This window comes from Meles meles, chromosome 9, assembly GCF_922984935.1.
Source record: "Meles meles chromosome 9, mMelMel3.1 paternal haplotype, whole genome shotgun sequence".
NCBI classification, from domain to species: domain Eukaryota; kingdom Metazoa; phylum Chordata; class Mammalia; order Carnivora; family Mustelidae; genus Meles; species Meles meles.
In genome coordinates, this window is record NC_060074.1 from 63,385,754 (window position 1) to 63,405,656 (window position 19,903).

The 19,903-nt window shown below is 36.5% G+C and overlaps 1 protein-coding gene across 6 annotated transcripts in view; it reads right to left on the reverse strand.

Moving 5' to 3' along the window:
• The window catches only part of LOC123950557 (sodium channel protein type 1 subunit alpha), a 152,350-nt gene that overhangs the window by 71,231 nt on the left and 61,216 nt on the right, over nt 1-19,903 (reverse strand). For all 6 annotated transcript variants that reach the window (XM_046018496.1, XM_046018491.1, XM_046018495.1 and 3 more), the window contains exons 2-5: nt 15,740-16,052; nt 5,097-5,215; nt 2,811-2,900; nt 972-1,100 (exon numbers count right to left, since the gene is read on the reverse strand). In XM_046018496.1, coding sequence (XP_045874452.1) covers nt 972-1,100; nt 2,811-2,900; nt 5,097-5,215; nt 15,740-16,003 — 602 coding nt within the window. In that variant the 5' untranslated portion in view covers nt 16,004-16,052. The remainder of the gene's footprint in view (nt 1-971; nt 1,101-2,810; nt 2,901-5,096; nt 5,216-15,739; nt 16,053-19,903) is intronic.

The window sequence follows — 19,903 nt, forward strand, 5'->3', positions numbered from 1 at the left end:
TGGATGGGAGATGAAGATAAGGTTTAGGTTGAGGGTAAAGACAACATGAAAATCATAAAGGGAAAGAAAAGAAGAAGAAAGAAATGGGATCAGGTGAGGAATAGGAAGAGATGGAGAACGTGTCTGCTCATAAGTCTTGAAAACCAATTTGTTGGTGAAATAAAAATTTATTTGGATACATATATATATTGGATACATAATATATTAAATACCTTATTGGATACATAATACATTAAATATCTTATTTTTTCCTATTAGTTTTATCTGTCAAAATGTTTTGATGCTCATAGATGCTTATATTCCATTATTCTACCACACTAATAAAAGAAGGCAGAGAGAGGGGCATCTGGGTGGTTCCGTCGGCAAAGCATCCGACTCTTGATTTCAGCTCAGGTCACGATCCCAGGGTTGTGAGATGAAGCCCCACATTAGGCTCTGTGCTCAGCATGGAGTCTACTTGTTCCTCCCCCTCCCTCTGCTTGCAGGCGCGCTCTCTCTCTCTCTCTCAAATAAATAAATAAATAAATAAATAAGTAAATAAAATCTTTTTTAAAAAAAAGAAGACAGAGAGAATCCATAATATAAGTAAGGTCAATAAAGATTTGTGCAGCCAGGAGTTGTTTGTAGCTATAATTTTTAGAAGCACTTTCACAGATGTATTATGAATACACCTGTGCTTTCATGTTCTGTGCATGTGGAAGGGGTTTTGTGTGTGTTGAACAAGTGGCATGTATGAGGTTTGCTGACATGTCTGTTCCACGTGGAAACTGTAACTTCAACTCCCTGCAGAGGTTGAATGCCAAAGAGAAATGCCACTTTGACTTCTGTTGTGCTAAATAAGATCAGGAGCTTAAATGTATAAAATCACACCAAGGTATTTTTCAGTTAAAGCAAGCTTAGTCTTTAGAAACAGAAGCACTCATAGAAAGCCAAACCGCATTCTATCTTATAGTTTCAAAAAAGGCACTTACGCAAATGTAATGACAGTGAAATCGAGCCAGTTCCATGGGTCCCGAAGAAAAGTAAAGTCTTCTAAACAGAAGCCCCTTGCAATAATTTTTATAAGTGATTCAAAAGTATATATTCCTGTGAAGGTGTACCTGGGGGCAAGTATCCAAAAAGAATTGATAAAGCAATGATTTTCTCTTATAGTATATCAATTTCTTACCACTCTGTCATTGGAATAGAGGATTATTAAAAAAGGAATCTAAGCAAGTTGATGTCATTTTCATTGAAATAAAACATACCCCTAAATTTAAATTCACTCCCTAAGATATTAAGAGTTGGTTTTAAAGTGTCCAAAAGGTAGAGTAAGAAATACATGCTGTATAAAGTCTATGTAACTATTGTCTGAAATGTCTTAGCATTGACATAAATGATTAGAACCTCCTGAAAATTACCAGTACATTCACAGGATGGAGTGGTCAACAAATAATATTGCAGAAGCATAAAATGATTTTCCTTTAGAAAGTAAAAAGCTAATTTCAGTCATGTTTTATGAATGAGAGAGCAGTGACAAGTTAGCAAGTCTTGTGTTTTTCTCTTTCTACAAGATAAGACAACTAACTTGGAAAAAGGATTTTGTTAACATCAAAATAGGATAATTCTAGGATCATAAGTGTAAAAATTTAATTTAGAATAAAATGTTGGGGTAACTCAGAAATTTAGATGTTTCCAAAGTTTTGACCTTCTACTTGGTAGTTCGAGAATCAAGTCACAGAAACCAGGAGGCCTGAAGATTGATGAATCTCACATGTTAACTTCAATACTTCAGTATTCTTTGTATGTAAATTTTAGTATTTCCTGTAGGATCTCTGTTTCTTTCAGATTGGCTCCAACTTGGGAGTGTCCAGGAAGGGAAGGGGCTCTTGGGCATACCCTCGTGATGGTTGTTTTCAGGGTCAGCAGCTGCCAAGCAAGAGTGGTTAGAACAAGGGCAGGGCGCGGGCCCTGCAGGACGTAACACAAACCCAGCCTCTCTGCCCTCAGAGGAATCCCAGATCAGAGTTCTCAGTGCAGTTAGTAATGCTTCTAGTTTCCAAAAACACTGCCATTACTTTCACTTCAGTTAGTTTAGCCCTCAGTTTATAGAATTTTCAAGTTGTAAAATCCCAAATTGGGGGATTTTTTTTCAATGAATTTTTTTGATGACAATGCTCGAAACTGACAGAGGCCTGACATAAAGTAGATGTGCCTGATGGCAATGAAAACTTGAAGAGGCTCAACATTGTCTTCTTATGGCGTATGTAACAGCCCCTGTTGAATTCTGAACTCACTGACTTCATCTGGAATTTAATGGGAATCCAGATCTACCATATTGGTTCATTTCCACAATGGCTTTCAAAACATTTACTTTGGCTGCTGTAGATACTAAAGGAAAAATGGTGAGTGTCCCAGGATGATGGGATTCTGATAATCATCAAATATAGGTGAAGGATAGGTATTAGATTTAACACCAGCAGCCCTGAGGGCCAATGTCATTTGTCTTCCTGCTTTGTACTTGTGCTCAGAAATGGCTGTATAAGAGTTTTATATATATATATATATATGTATATATATATATATGTATAAGATATATATATAATACATATATATACTATATATACATATATATGTATAAAATACTTTCAGTTTTGTTTGGAGGGTACACAGTTTTGTTTGGAGGCATAGTTTCAAAATCTTAAATATACAGATACCATATACATATACAGAGACAGATATACATGTCCATATGTCTCTATATAGTTATAGCTACACACACACACACACATGCTCACATAGTAGGTGGTTTAAATATAAGTTGAACTTACTCTACATTCTTTGTCCAGTCAGGAGGGTTACTCATCGTCATAAACACACAGTTTGTCAAAATAGTGCACATAATGAGCATGCTGAATAATGTAGGTAATTGTTAAGGAACACACAAAAGAAAATCCAAATCCATGTATTGTATTATATAAAACATTGAAAGCTCAAACTGTAGTTTGGCTAAGATGCAGTGACTCATACATTGCGGGCAATTATCTAATTTCTTTAAATTTTGGTTTTGTCATCTGTAAAATGTGGGCAATAATATCACCCTCACAGAGCAGTTGTATAGATGAAGTGAGATAATGTATGAGAAAGCTTTATGTAAGTATCAAATGTTGCTTTTGATACTATTATTGAATCAGTATGTTAACCTCCCAGAGAACTTTGGTGGGGAAACTGTGCAATCTGGAGCGGCACAGATTCTGAGCAGAGAAAAATGATCTGAACTAATTTGAATCTGAACTAATTCAGGTGACTAAAATAGTAAATTGTGAAGGAAAGCACACACATGCAATATCTAATTTCTTAAATACATGTTATAGAATAAGTTCGATACACTAAAAAATAAGTAGTCTAAGGACAGCACAGTGCCGAGTGTGGGGGTGCTCTATTTTGATGGCGTTTGTTCAAGTGCAGCCATATTGAATATGAGTCAAAGTGAAAATTCCAGAAGGCCAGGACTTAAAGTGATATGAATGTAATTAAAATTCCACATAAAAGTGATCTTGGGCAAGTCACTCAGCCACTCTTGCCACAGAATCTTAAGTCTCCACTGACTTTCCTACAATGTAGCTAATCAAGTATAGACCTCATCAGTTTGAGGCAAAGATTACATGAGTTTAAAATGTGCAAGGTAGTTGGCCCAGGCCTAAATGTTCCTAGATACGATCCAAGTGTTAGCTCAAATAAATCACTAAACAAAACAGAATTACGGAGCTGAAAGGGACCTTGAAAAACACCTAGTTTAATCACTATATTTCAGAAATCAGAGAAATAAGACCTAAGCTCTAGAGAAATTAGATAACTTGGCTGAGCAGTAGAACACAAGTTTCCTGCCTTCATATCCAATATTCTTTCCACTACAGTTTACTGCCAAAACAAAAATTTTCCATTAAGTGAAAAAGGAAGTGTTCATCAAATGACCACATGATGGCACTAGGAGTACAAACTAGGATAAGGTAACCTCCACAAATGTAAAAACCTTGAACATGGAATTTTTATGTTTTGAAACTTTTACTATTAATAACATTATATTTATATCACTAAGGAATCTCTTGCTATCAGGTTAAAAATAGAATGGCCTTTTCAGATTTAGAAACTTAAAAAAAAAAAATCAGGTAGTATGTGTTTATGAAAATTACAACAGTAGTTTTATATTTACTATCACCAAAGCCATCAAATGGCTTTGGTGATAATAAATAAGTAAAATATTTATTTTATATAATAATAAAATAAAATTATTTATTTTATATAATAATAAAATAAAATAATAATAATAAATAAAAATATTTATTTTAGAAATAAAGTTTTTTTGCCAGTGAATATGAATAGATGAATTTAGTTGGAGTCTGTTTTTAACACCAAGGGAAATCGCAAAGTCAAATCCCTAAAGACCATTTGGAAATATAATCTCAGCTTCTTTCATTAACTTCCAGAGTCTCTACTAAGCAATCAGTTTTCCATGACAGTCATAATTCAATGATTTAAATTTGAAATTCAGCCAATATTCCAGTATTTCCTCATGGATTTCATTAGGAAAGTTCAAGAATTAACTAAGTATTGGTCAAAGTCCCCTGACATTCTACCATAGAAAATAAACTTAAAGGTTTATTCAAAGATACACTAAGGTGCTTTACATAATAGATGTGTCTAAATTTGGCTCTGGAAATAGATTTTTTTGTTATATCATTATTCACTGCAAATTCTAGATAATCACAAACTTTGTACAAAGGTGATAAGGATAAATATGGCCACCTTACACTAGATTTGTAAGACTCAATACGTGCAAGTATTTTTAAGAAGATATCTGTAGGAAATGTTACAGACTGATGTAGAATATATATTTGAAATGTATATATATGTGATATTAAAGACATTGTGCGTTTCAGTGTCACCCATATGACTAACAAACTGCAAGAATAAGGCTTATACGACAAAAGAAGATACAAAATGAGTGATAAAAGCCACAGAATATGTACATTTCCCAAGCCAATTTTATATTTAGCTACAAAGCACTTACAGATTTTACACACAAATAGTTAATATTGATCACTGGAAAAGGATATGAATGTACCAAAATCTTAATAGCTATTTTCCTAAGAGGATTGAAGGGAGTTAAAATGTACAGGGCAGAGGTGGCACTGAACCGGAAGATGGCCTTCCCTTTATTCAGTACTATAAAAGTCTGGAAGATAGGAACACAACATAGAAGTATAAAAGTGTAGACCATTTAAACTCTGTTGCCTGCTTCTGTTATTTGTCATCATGACTTATTCCAGTGCTGCGACTTCCAAAGCGCACCATGCAGACAAGCTACCCCTGGAGCTCTTAACTAGAGAGGAGAGCCAGTGGTCACTTACCTTTTACCTGATACTTACCCGCAATTGTATGATACATAAGGAATTTGGCCAAGAGAATTAATTAATTAATTAATTAATCTTAAATAGCTGAGTTAAATGAGAGTCTTAAATGGGTGCATATTTCATTTCATGTCATTCTAAGACCCTTAAGACATTCCTTTTTATAGTGGTTTCAGCTTTCCCAATTCAAACATCTTGGAAATGAATCCTGGAGAACGCAAAATCATTCACTAGAACTAATACTTTTTTTGAAATTATTTTTTAGCTTCTTATTCTTTAAAATAAATATCATCACTCCATGGGTAATAGGAAATAAAAACAGCCACCAACGGGCCTGCTCTGGCATTAGATGGACACAATCCAATAACTGATTTTTGGAAGCCAAGCTCCCCGGAGAGTATCTGTTGACCAGGAGTGCTAAATTCTGTATTGGGATTTCTGAGTTAGCTGACACATTGAATTCTAATCCCAAGTGACTGCTCATCTCATGTAGTGCTTTTTTAGCACAGAGGAAAAGCTAAAAGCCCCTAAAGAACCTAGGATCCATGAATGTGGATGGAATCACATTCCAAAAATCAGATATATTCAAGAGCAATTGGCAGTGTGCAGAGAAAAAAATTAAGTAGCAAGATACAACAATATATATAACATATAATGAAGGATTCTGACTGTGTTTCTTAAGGCATTTACTAATAATCATGTAACATAAAATTTACCATCTTAACCGATTCTGAATGAATAGTTTGGCATTGATTTTTTAAAAGAATGTACTGGATGGCTTCTTATAGTACCTTAGTATCTTTTAAATTTAATTAGTTCAATAAAAATTTCATTATCACAACTCCTCAGGATAATATTTACCGCACGAAGTCCCTTCAATACCAAAGGAAAAGTCCAAAATTGGTGGTAGAGGAGAAAGGCTGAGAAATAGCATCGAGCTTGAAATAGGGTTTTCTTTACAGCCCATGGCTGCAGAAAATTCATGAAATCATTCTAACGTGTGAATAATTATGTGCCTCAGAACAAATTTTGAAACATAGCATTTTGACTGAATCAGAAATGAGATTCTATGTATGAGCTATCACTTTAAGGATATATTTGTATGAGTATAACTCTCCATACATTAGATGGTGGTCAGGTTTGTCAGTGACCACTTCCTATACAGTTATCAAACTCAAGTAGCATTTATTGAGCTCCTATATGATGAGCTGTTACACGAGCACGACAAACACCTGGAAAGTATCATGGAAATAGTTTAGATCCGAATATTAATTTAACCAAACTTCAGTGCAAAAGATGGAAATGAACTGTTTAGCACAATATTTGCAAAGCTCTGTGCTACAGTTTACAAGGGAAACAAAGAGAGATAAGATCCCAAGAAATTTTTACACTAGTAAATGTTCAACTATGTCGGCCAATGGAAGAAAATAAGCAAAGGTTTACCTAGATCAGAGCCATCCAATAGAAATATGTGAATTACAAATCTGAGCCATTTGGGATTGTAAATTTTCCAAAAAAGGAAAGAAGCAAGTGAAATTAATTTTAGGAATGTTTTCTTTGACCTCCTATATCCATTATATTATCATTTCATGATATCAGTATTAAAAATTATTGAAGCATTTTACATCTTTTTTTCATACCAATTCTACATCTTTCAAGTCTGGATTCACCACATGGAAAGTACCGTAGCCACACTTGGCTAATGTCTATTGCATTTGGCAACACAAACCTAGACATATCCATGCATAGCACTGCTATTTCAGCAAGGTAAAAAGCATTTCTGATTTGAAAGGCAAACCAAGAAAAACTGGCAAACACCCCTGCTACCCAATAGTCTGACAATCTGGAGAGCAACGGGAGGAAAACAGAAGTAGGACTCAGTTGAACTTCTCTAGTTATTGAGAGTGCAGACTCTGGAGTCAGATGCCTGGCTCAAACGGGACGCCTCAGCCTTCCAGCACTGCAATCCTGGACAAGTTACTTCATTTTCCTGTAGGTCATTTGTCTCTTTGAAAAATGGGAATACATATTCTTAGCTTATAAATTTGCCATGATTGCAGTTCAGTAAAGATTCTGATGCCTAATGTGTATTTTTAGTAAATCACTCAGGTGATTCTTCACTAGCAGGGCTGTGAACCCATATCTGTTAATGGGCAATATTTAAAGTTGCCCAGATTGCCAATAATTGTGTTGTAATATGCATTAAAATCCTTCCCCTTGACCTAGCTGCATAGTTAATAAGGAAACAATTATGTTAGAATAGTTTGGTAGAAATTGCTATTTATGAATCTGGGCTTGTTACTCTTGAGTAATTTTGTCTCTGAGTTTTTATAAAATGATTTGTTTATAATTTTTTTCTAAGGTGGATGTTGAATTTAACAAGCCATAATTTTCCAGTCTCTTTTTCTAAAGGTGTCCACTATCGTAACTTTTCTTTTGATCTAGGGGCCACATTCCTTACAGTAAATAGTTTCAGTTTAAGGTTGATTTTGTATTTAGCTAAACATTATCAAAAAATTACCAAAATAACAGGACTGCCTCTAAATTTACTCCATTTTCCTCTTCTTAAAGTAAACGCCCTGGCAAAAGTAACAGAGAAAGGTTAGCGATGATCATGAACAACAGAAAATATAGAATATACTCTTGGTTGATTAAATTTGTGCTTTAGCCTCAAAATTTTAAACGATTTTCAACTTGTACATACACTAGGCCCCAAAAATATATATGGAAATCAGTTGTTTGAAACTTTGAATATATTTTCCGGCAGAAAGAATATATATATATACACATACATATACACATATATATACATATTTACATACCACTCAAAAGCCTCTGTTACTCTTAATGGAAAGGAACTCTGTATTAATGGTGCTATGAAACCTTATCACTGTATAAAAGAACACGGAACTCTGCAAATGGCAGAAGAATTCCAAGTTGGGCTGTCAGGTGTACGTTTCTTACCCCCACATGCCAATGAGGGAAATTCCCTGGCTTTATCTTCCGCCAGAAGAGAAATCAACCTTTTCCTGGTTCTCAGCTGCTGGTTTGAGAAGAGATTTAGAAGGGAGGGGTTGAATGAGAGCCACCACGTGGCAAGAGGATAGATGTTTTAGAAGTTTGGGATGTAAAGAACTTCACAGAAAGTCAAGAGATCCCATGAGTGTCTATCTCTGGGAACGTTCCTCATCTGGGCTAACTCCATGGCATCTAATATTTTTTCCTCCAACCGTGGGCATTCTAAAGGGTCTTACGTACATCCCTGCCTATTTTGTGATAACCTGTGGATTCCAGCCAAGATTTCCCTCCTTTTCTGGCTCAGTGGGGGGATGGAAACTGTCTCACAGGTTCACCACCTGATGACTGAAGGGAGCGTGCAACATTTAAACATTTTTTTCTCTCCTGGTCTTATTCTATTTTTCCCCGTTAGGCTGGGGATAAGCAGCTGAAAGAACAACCAGTGGCATGTGCCCGCCTGTGGAGTGCCCACACTTTAGTAGCTGGCCTTCACCCAATTCCACATGTATTCTTTAAGCCAGGGATCACAAACCAAAAGGCCCCAGAGACTAGGTTGTGGGAGGTCCCTATCAATTTTTGGTATGCAAACCAGTGATGCCAGATCTGATATTATAAGAGAAATCCTAAATATGCCAATCATATGTGCATGCATGTATGCGTGAGTGTGTGTATGTAATCTCTTGATTTATAGGTCTTGGAAACTAATTCAAAATAAATAATATTGCATGAGTCAAACCAAACATATCTGTCAGCCCGATACCTCACAAGTAGCTGTGTTTTGTTTTTTGTTTAGTTTTGTTTTGTCTTTTTAAATCTCTGTTTAAGCTCCTGCAAAAGAGAAGAATTTGAACCCAGGGAAGAGTCTGAAGTTGCTTGTCCCTGGGCTTTAGCGGTATGTAATGGTGGGGGTGGGGCCAGCGCAGGAGACAACCCCACAGGAGGTGCCCAGCTGGGCTCTTAACCTCTGCCTCCACCTGGGAGAAGAGAGACTGTAACCACAGGTGCAAATACAATCTAGGGGTCAAATATTTCCCAGCCTGTATCTTCAGCCTATACCGTGGGTATGGTTTATTATTATATGCTCAATTTTTCATTGACTAAAAGGACTCGTTTGAGGCCCAGTTCTACTGCAGACTTGCTGTGTCAGAACTTTGAGCTGATTGTTCCCTGTTGTTTCTACATCTGAATCGAAAAGATGGGAATGCCCTTGATGAATTCTAAAGTGCTATAAAAACACGAGAATTAAAAGGTGAAAAGTGTGTGTTCGTCTGTTCTCAAATACAGAATACTAACATACTAACACTTGCATATTTGAAAGCAGGACCAATTTTCACAGTGGAAATTTATTGCTCTATCTTTCCTCCCAAATTTCATATTGAGAAAATAATGCCATCTGATACTTGCACACCTCTAAAATAGATTCAGATCCCAGCCATTGTTCTGTCTTCGTTGTCAAAAAATCTAGACCAAGCTTCCATAAAGTCTTCCAACTTGATCATTAAACATATAAAGTGGACCATGTCACTACTCGAACCTAAGTCCTACTGAGAATTCATTTTGCCCTTAAAAAACTGCTTAATAATGCACTTCAAAGGACCTTCTTCTAGCCTTGACTCCAACCACATCTTATTCTCTTCCTACTTATTACAGCCCAGCGATATTGTGTGTCCATTTGTAGGTTCCCTTTCCCTAGAAGACTTCTCTCTCCTCTCCTTACTACCCTTCAGATCCCAAATTAAATGTATTTCTGTACAGAGGCACATCATTTAAATGACCCAAATCTGTCCTCTTTGAGAAAAAAAAAAAAGGGGGTTTATCACCCTATTAGAATCTGGTAGGAAATGTAATTATCTAATTATTTTAGAAGTTGATATCAACCTACAGAGTCTTAAAGATTTTAGTTTTCACAAAGACAAGCCATGCCCCTGACTGAGAGAAATAGGGAAGCAACAAGTCATGTCTGGGAAATAATACCAATCTAGGAGATGAAGGGTACAGCCTGCACAGTGGTGTGAGCAGGGGTGGGGGGCAGCAGTAGGCTTATATATATTCTATTACTGACTTTTCTTTTCCACCAGTAGTATCAGTGCAAAGACTGCACACCTGAAGTGGCATGGCAATGGGCCACAGAAGCTGACAGTTCTCTTTTAAACCTAGTGTCTGTGACTTCATTGTGACCTTGGGCAAATTACTTCAACTCAGTTTCATTATTTTAAAATAAAGACAAGAGTTATCTTGGAAGGACAGGAGGATTGAAGTAGAACTGTAAATACCCTGATAGGTAGTGTGTTGAGGACAGAGTTCTAATTTTTGCCTGCCTGGCACAGCTTCTTCAGCAGCCTCTGGCTCTTCGTTTTGGCGAACACCCCTCTCCACTGTCTGCCCACGCGGCTGGGGTGGCGCTGACCCACCCCCTGGCCACACAGGTCAGCATGTGGCATTGATCTGCTCAATGAGCCCATCGCATACTCCAGCCTACAGGAACTGGTTCAGAGGAGGTCATGGGAACTAACTAGAACCAGTTCCAGGACTTCTGCTAGAGCTTTTGAAGAAAAAGTGAGCTTTTTCTTGAGGTGGGTAGGCTGTAGGATGCTAGCCAGGTGCTACCGGTGGAGATTTCTGCCATCTTGTGGGAAGAACAAGCCTGTGAATGCAGCCAGGAGAAAATAGAGCCCCAAATGGGAAAGGACTGTGTCTTGCTGTTGTTCTTCTAGCTGCTAGATCCTTTGATATTACAATGAGATTTGCCCCACACATACATTCATTAATTAATTAGTGAGTTAGCTTGTTTGTTTTCACAACTAGTTTCTGTTGGATTTTTGTCACTCTCAATGGAAGGGTTGTCTCCTAATATAGCAGGTGCTTGATAAATTCGAACCATTATTTTACTCCCGTCATCCTCATCTGGGATTGTTTCTGAGGCAGAGGTGGGGAGGTGACAAAGAAGATAGAGGCATAAGGAAGAAATGATGGATGAAGAGGAGAAAGATTTGCAAGTCAACTATAGTGCCTTGGGTGGAAGGGAGAGCCTGGGGGGTTGCTAGTTCTAGAGGAGCTAATGATATGCCAAAAACAAAAAAGTTATAAATTGGGGACTGCTCATAAGACAATTTATGGAATCATAAGTTTTTACTTACCATCTACATTTCTGATTTTCTATTAAATTACTTTGGCAAGAAAAACTCCCTAATCCCAATTAAAAACAAAACAAACAACTCTCTCTACCCAATATAACAATTTAAAATTCCTGTAGTAATAACAGACCAGGTATGAATTTGAAATCATGAATTCATAAAAGACTCTTCATGTTGCTCCAATAAAGAGGCAATGCACATCCTTTTTAGAAGAGCAGATAAGAAGGGAGAATAAATTGTTCATAAATGCCCATGAGACAATCAAGGAAAGAAGACATTTTTAACTGGATAAATTTCTATATTCCATAATTAACAAACATCCATTTTCACTACATATCTAAAATACCTCATTCTATTTCCAGGACACTGTCACAAAGGATATTTTCTTCCATGGTACTAATGAGTCATCTGTAATTTTAAGAAGAACATGAGAAGAAAGAAGTTTTCTGTAATGAAGAGTAGGTGAAGAATTTGAATGTATAGCTAAATGGTACAAAATTAACCCAAGCTATGAAAAAAAAATGTGGGAAAAAAAATTAGGAAAGAAAAGGTGTGTTCACAAGCTATATGCGCCTTACCACATAGCTGAAGTAAATAAACAAATAAAAGGTACCGAACCTGGAATCCTGTTTTGAAGAGTATGGGACCACAGCTAACATGGTATGGAAAACTCTGGGACTGTGTTCTGAGAGCACTGTTATTTCATTTTTTCACTCTTAGGTGGACTGCTGAAGGCTTAAAACCTCTGAGGGTCTGGAAACGTTTCCATGCGTGAGGAATGTTCATGAGATGATTGCTATCTCTTCCGTTGTTACTACAACGGAATCAGTGACCATGGATTAACTTACTTTAACCATTTTAGTAAAACTCTTGAATATTATATAAGTTGCACATTTTAAACTAGGGCAAAGAAGATAAAAATATGTGGGCATATGCCATCTGAAAATACACCATCGGCAATGACACTTCCATAAGCTCAATGACATTGTCTTTTCAGAAGATCATAAAGGGCTTTAGTGTTTATGTTGTTTCTGTTTCTTACATACAAATTTCTTATATGAATACCACTGTACTTTAAAATATAACATAAAGAATTGATTCTGCAACCATTTTTGTAGTAGGCTTGCTTTGTTTATTCCAAATATTAGTAAGAAACAAACTAGAGACTTTGCATATAGGTATAAATGGCTCATTAATTATTGTACTTGAGTTAAAACTTGGGGAAGTAAATAAATGGCCTACTCATATTTTTATATTCCAACTCACTCAGGCAATAAAATCCACATCCCCATTATCAGGAATAGTGGGAAATTTCATCCCAAGAAGCATTTTCTCCAGTGACATTTTCATCCACTGTTTTAATGAAGATCACCCTGCTGATCTCAGATACACAAGTCAGAAAATAAAACTGGTTATCAAATATCAAAAGAAATATTCATTATTTTTAAGAGGCTATTAATTTTCTACGCATTACAACTTTAATCAGAGCAAACTAATTTAGAATTTAAGGCTACTCCTCAATACTGAAGTAGTCCAATTATGGAAAGAAAATTTAAGACTAGAAACCAGTGTAACAGCAACTAGAAAGTCTTAATGTGAAAATAAATGCAAAAGAAGGAGATTTTAAAGACATTGCTTAGTTGTGTGTCCTAAGGATGTAATGTTGGTTTCTAACGATTTCAGTGCTTTAGAGTTTCATTTATATTGTTGTTGAATGGCTTACATTTGAAGACTTGCTTGATGTCAGCCCAGTGGTAAGGCACTGGACATGTCTTACCTTGGGGAGAACTCCTTCCTGACAACAACATTTCTCTTATCAGGTCGTCCTGCTTGCACAATGTGATTTGTTCCAAAATGCCAAAATGTTTTTTCCTTCCTCACACAATGTGCATTTGAAGATAAGGACAGATGATGTTAGAGGCAACTTTGAACATGAACCTAACAAAGTTTATAAGGGTTTCTTCAGCAAAAGAATCTGGCTGACTAGTCATTCCTTCAAAACTGGTCTTTCATCCTGAGTTTGAAGACCTTTCTTTTAAATATTTGAAAGGGTTTGCATAATTTTCTTTTCCATCTGCCTTTGTATCCTTTGTTCTATATCATTTGTTACAAACCAATCAAGGGGTGTTTTATTTGGGGACACAACCTCAAGACAATAATTATTACCAGTCTGAAAACTCTTTAATTTGAAGGAAAGATTGACTGGATAATCTGGTTTCCTCATAAGGAATTGCTGTCCTTGTCAACATGTATTAGTTTGGTCTTTCTTGAAGTATTCATTTACTATTTTACAAATCAGGACATGGTGTATGAGTTGCGATGCTAGATTTCAGCCCTGTTGGAGGAAGGGGTAGATGCTGGGTAGCTTTAATAATTTTTAGTAATTACTATTAGAAAGTGGGGGCATAGATGTTGGGGGGTAGCCAAAGCCTGGCTGAGGACGGACACCCCTCACCCATGATAACAGCACCTCTAAATAGGCTAAAAAAATAAAGAAACAAACCGTATGGTGTGAATGAATGTCTAGAAACATATCAGAGTCATTCCTTCAAGAATGAAGCAATTTCAAATAAGTTAAAATGTTTGTATAATTGAATTATCTGCATTGTTGTTGCCTTATACAAATAAACCCCTCATTTGCTTAATTTGGGTTTTAGCTTTTGCCATTGCATTAAATTAATTTTCAAAGGACTGAAAATGATAAAGAGCAACTTAAAATTTAAGTAGTAGTTATGAAATGGATAAACTCTTACCTGCTAAGATTTAAGAATATTATGTTAAAAGTGAGGTTAAATAAAAGATAATGAAATCTATAGAAAACGATTCCTTATCTCTTTACTGTATAACAGGCAAACCAGTTTTTACAAAGGGAAAGTACGTCCTGAAATTGGTTATATCCTGAAAAATTTAAAAAAAAATTCTGAACATAGTGAGATTTTTACCTTGGAAACTACAGTACTCAGTAAGAAGCGATTTGTAAAACTGTCTCTAATCCACATATTAAAATTGCCAAACTTAAACATTTAATAAGGAATAACTTGATACAGAACTATGCCAGCAACCAAGAGAGTTCCTAAAGTTCTGGGGGTATTTTAAGGCTCATGTCCAACTAAAAAGTTTCGTTTGCTATGTTACAATCTTTTTTGCCTCCCCCTTTCTCCAAGAGTTCACAAAGGTGAAAAAGATAATAAAATGTTGCAAATTAACTAGTCATAAATTTAATCCAAAATCAACACGATAATTTTTTTCAATTCTATGTTTTTCTATGCTTTCCTTCTTGGTTTGGTGAAATCGTGGTTGTGATGAAAGACTGGGTGCTTAATACAAGCTATTCATTGCAAGCGTGTATACAGAAAATGCAAGGATTTAAATATCACAAGTTCTTTAGAATACTATATTTCCTTTAATTCTTGCCAGTATCAATATACTTTCACCAAAAAATTGAATAATTTTTGAAATGAAAATATTTCAAGCAATATTTATGTATTAAAAATATTGAGAAAAATGGCTGAATAGCTTTCATTATTTAAATTTTGATTTAACACTTTTTGATACAGCCATTCAGTTGTTTGTTTCATAGTTCAGTTGACTGATACACTGAGTTTTAAAGGCTCTTACTGCTAAACAGGATACTCCCCAAAGATACATGGATCCAAATGGGAAAAGTACATTATTATTTGCTCTGAATAATTTTTAAAACTGTAGTTTGTATAGGAATGTTCTTGCCGACTTAGGAAAAAGTTTCTGTAGGAAATTGACTTATTACACATAATGTGATATAGAAATTGAAACCCTTGTGGCACCAAATTTTGTTCCATGAGAAACCAATACTAATATTTTTGAAATATTTATCACTTTTGATAATTTCAGATTTTTAAGTGTGGAAAACACATACAATTATATAGCAAATACAATCTCTGGGGAGAACTTTTTAATTTGTTCAATTAGCTGCCTGCCTACATCATACATTTATTTTTAGGTATGTGTTGTGGTGCATTTGGGACAGCTCCATCTGTTATGATATAATCAATTTATTTCTCGTGGATGCATATGCATAGAGCACACACAAATGTGTTTTATTTCTGAAACAGAAGGACTTTCTGCTAACTTGGCACGTATTGGTGCTGTCATAGTCCAAGGTATGCAGTAGGCAATTAGCTGTAAAATATACCTGATTTAAAAAAAAAAACCACTCACTTTTTTATTGATATAGTACGGGTCCAGGTCCTCCAGCGGCTCTGACACCATCTCCGGAGGGATGTCTCCATAAATAAAAGGAAGGTTCTTTCCAGCTTCCAAGTCACTATTTGGCTTTGGGCCATTTTCATCATCATCTTTCTTGTCTGGTTTGGGATTCTTAGCCTTTTCTTCTGCAATGCGTCTTTCAATAGCAGCAAGAGATTCTCTGGTGAAGAAGTTGAAGCTGTCAGGTCCTGGTGGTACAAGCACTGTTTGCTCCATCTTGTCATCCTGCACATTTTAATTACCATTTACTCTGCATATGAAAGTCCTAAAAAAAAAAAAAAAGGATGCAGATATTCTAAGGAAATTAAAAGAAGATTTTAATGTCTATAAACTGTGGTCATGAAATATGAACCAGAGGATTGGATTTTTGTTTCTAATTAAAATGAAACGGAATTGCTAAATATAAATTGTTTTGTAGTAAGATCATTTAACACCAGATCTACTCTTCTAATCAATTTTTAAGTGTGCAACACAGTATTGTTAGCTACGGGCACAAGGCTGTACGCAGCTCTCTAGTACTTAGTCACCTTGCATAACTGGAACTTTATACCCATCGCATATCAATCCTCCATCCCCCCCCTCCCCGCATGACCACCATTCTACTTTCTGCTTCATTGGCTTTGGCTTAACAGATCTGTTTCCTAACTCGGGTTTTGTTAAGTGTCCCATGTTTATTAATACTTGTGCTTTGCTGATATAGGAACTGTGCCATAACTTAAGAAAGTGATTCAACTATAGCCTTAATTAAAGTACATTAGGCTAAATACCATCATGTCGCTAATGGGCTGTTCACTCTGTGAGCCACCCAGATGAGGCTATATCCCCACAGAGGCAATGGAGAGCTTATCAACAGGAAGAAGTGGAAAGGCGCTGTCTCCGAGAGGATATAAAATCCAACCCTTCAGCCCTGACAGGTGGCTCCTGGCCAAACCGATCAAACTGTTTGCCTCAGCCAGCCTTAATAACCCACCAGAGAGTCACTACTGATGGAGTCCGAGACCTGAGTCTTGATCTAACCTGAGATGGAGACACCGGGAACTGTGACCTGCCCACATCATTAGCCATGCCAGGGTTGGCTTTCTTGAATGCACACGGAAAGAGACAGTTCCGTGTCAGACAAATGCCCTTTATGTGACTAGGAATGAGAAAAAGACCAAGCTGGGAAGACATTCCTGGATTGGGCCTTAGGTGAGAGAAGACAGCAGAATTCTCCTATTTCAGGAAAAAGTGATGGGGAAGAAGCCAGGGTGCGATAGGGTCAACAAGGACAGAAGTGGTTTGCTTCACTAAAGCAATAATGTTATTCGTGCTGATGCTCTAGTCCCAAGGTGCTCCACGTATCATGAGGACCTGAGGAAACACTCAACTCCATACAGCAGAGTCAGATCTGATCTGATGCCAGGAGCCAAATCCCAAATGTATTCTTTCAAGGTATATTTAATATGAGCTCAAATTTCAGAGATACTACGGAGCCAAAACTTCCCAGGCCTAAGCTCCTGCTTGGCCAAGAGTTTTATATGGAAACTCTGTTAACTCATTAAGGTCAACAAGCTATGATGCCATTAATTGCAGCTTTGGTGGATAGAAACTGAGATAATAACACTGCAGCCATGACTGTTTAGTGAGGAGTTATAGAGGGCCCTCAAATTTCACTGGAGGATGTTCCCACTGCTGCGAGGTTTATGACCATGTTTTCCAGCTAATGACCAGAAACAAGCGGAACATTCAAAACTGAATTTGCACCCTCCATCTACAAAGTGAGCTAACCAAACTTGCAGACCTTCTTACAGTCTACCTGTAATTGGCTCAGGGCCTGGAAAAATAGAAAAATTAAATCAGTAAATCTAAATGAATGGAAAAGGAATATTTTTTATGACTTTATTTATTTGACAGAGAGAGAGATCACAAGTAGGCAGAGAGGCAGGCAGAGAGAGAGGAGGAAGCAGGCTCCCTGCTGAGCAGAGAGCCCCATGTGGGGCTCTTATCCCAGGACCCAGAGATCATTACCTGAACCGAAGGCAAAGGCTTAACCCACTGAGCCACCCAGGCATGCTAGAAAAGGGATATTGTTACCTTAAAAACTCTACCTCTTCCAGATATTCACAAATGACATATCAGATATAAGACTAGTATCCAAAATCTAAAAAGAACTTATCAAACTCAACACCCAAGGAACAAATAACCCAATCAAGAAATAGGCAGAAGACATGAACAGACATTTATACAAAAAAGACATCCAGATGGCCAACAGACTCATGAAAAAGTACTCAGCATCACTCAGCATCAGGGAAATACAAATCAAAACCACAGTGAGATACCACCTCACACCAGTCAGAATGGCTAAAATTAAAAAGTCAGGAAACAACAGATGTTGGCAAGGATGCAGAGAAAGGGGAACCCTCCTACACTGTTGGTAGAAATGCAAGCTGGTGCAGCCACTCTGGAAAACAGTATGGAGGTTCCTCAAAAAGTTGAAAATAGAGCTATTCTATGACCCAGCAATTGCACTACGGGTATTTACCCTAAAGATACAAATGTAGTGCTCTAAAGGGACACCTGCACCTGAATGTTTATAGCAGCAATGTCCACAAGAGCCAAACTATGGAAAGAGCCTAGATGTCCATCAACAGATGAATGGATAAAGAAAATGTGGTATATATACACAGTGGAATACTATGCAGCTATCAAAAGAATCGAAATCTTGCCATTTGCAACAATGTGGATGGAGCTAGAGGGCATTAGGCTGAGCAAAATAAGTCAATCAGAGAAAGACAATTATCATATGATCTCTCTGATATGAGGAATTTGGGAAGCAGGGCAGGGGGTTTGGGGGGTAGGGAAGAAAAAAATGAAAAAAAGATGGGATTAGGAGGGAGACAAACCATAAGAGACACTTAATCTCACGAAACAAACTGAGGGTTGCTGGGGGTGGGGGATAGGGATAGGGTGGCTGGGTTATGGACATTGGGGAAGGTATGTGCTATGGTGAGTGCTATGAAATGTTTAAGCCTGATGATTCATAGACCTGTACCCCTGGGGCAAATAATAAATACATCATGTGTTAATAAAAAATTAAAAATTAAAAATTAAATCTAAAAAAAACCCACAACTCTACCTCTCCCATAAGGCATCAGGAAAACACTGGCACTATTTATTTGGAAATAAAAGATTAGGGATAACAAGTATGGTGCATTTTCTCATAAGGGAATTATTATGACACAGATGTTTTCCTTTTTAACTCATTTGTTTTTTGACAGAAAATATGTGTAAATGACATAAAGTCAAATCATTTAAAAGAAAATACAGCATAAACTCTTCCTACCGCCTGTTCGCCAATGCTTAATTCGACTCCCAGAGGTAACCACTGTTATCTATCTCCATGTATTTTTCCAGGTATGTAATAGGTAAACACTAGTCACATGACTGTAGGCATATTCACACATTTTCTATTAAAAAGCATACAGATAGTGTCTTAGTACACAAACTCTTCTGAACCTTTCACTTTTCACTTAATAATATAGATTAGAGTTCATTCCTTATTAATTTTTACAGATTCAACTCTCTTTTTATCGGCCACATGGTTTTCCATTGTTTCTATGTACTATAATAGATTGATTCAATTGCCCAGTTATGAGTATTCAGGTTGTTTCCAATCCTTTGCTATTCTAAATAAAGCTGCAACTAATATATTTCATACACGTATTTTCACATATCTATGGACCTATTTATGGTATTAGTTTCTAAAACTGCACTTGGCTGTGTAAAAGGTGAGTCTTTAATGTCGGTATTGCAAAATCACTTGCTCTGAACTATCGGTTCTCCTAACAGCAATATAATGTTGTGCCTGTTCATTTACATCTTCACCATGTAATGTGTTATATACTGTATTTTCAATATTTCCAATCTGAATGGGACAAAAATGGGATCATATTATAGTTTTGATTGGCATTTATCTTACTCTGCGGAAAGCGGAACTTTTTTTCCATATGGTAAGAGCTGTTTTTAAATTTTCTTTTCTGTGACTTCCTATTTAAATAATAGTCCCTATTTTCATTTCTTTCTTTTTAAATCTATATCAACTTTTTAGATATGGCATCAACAATTTAATTTTGGGCC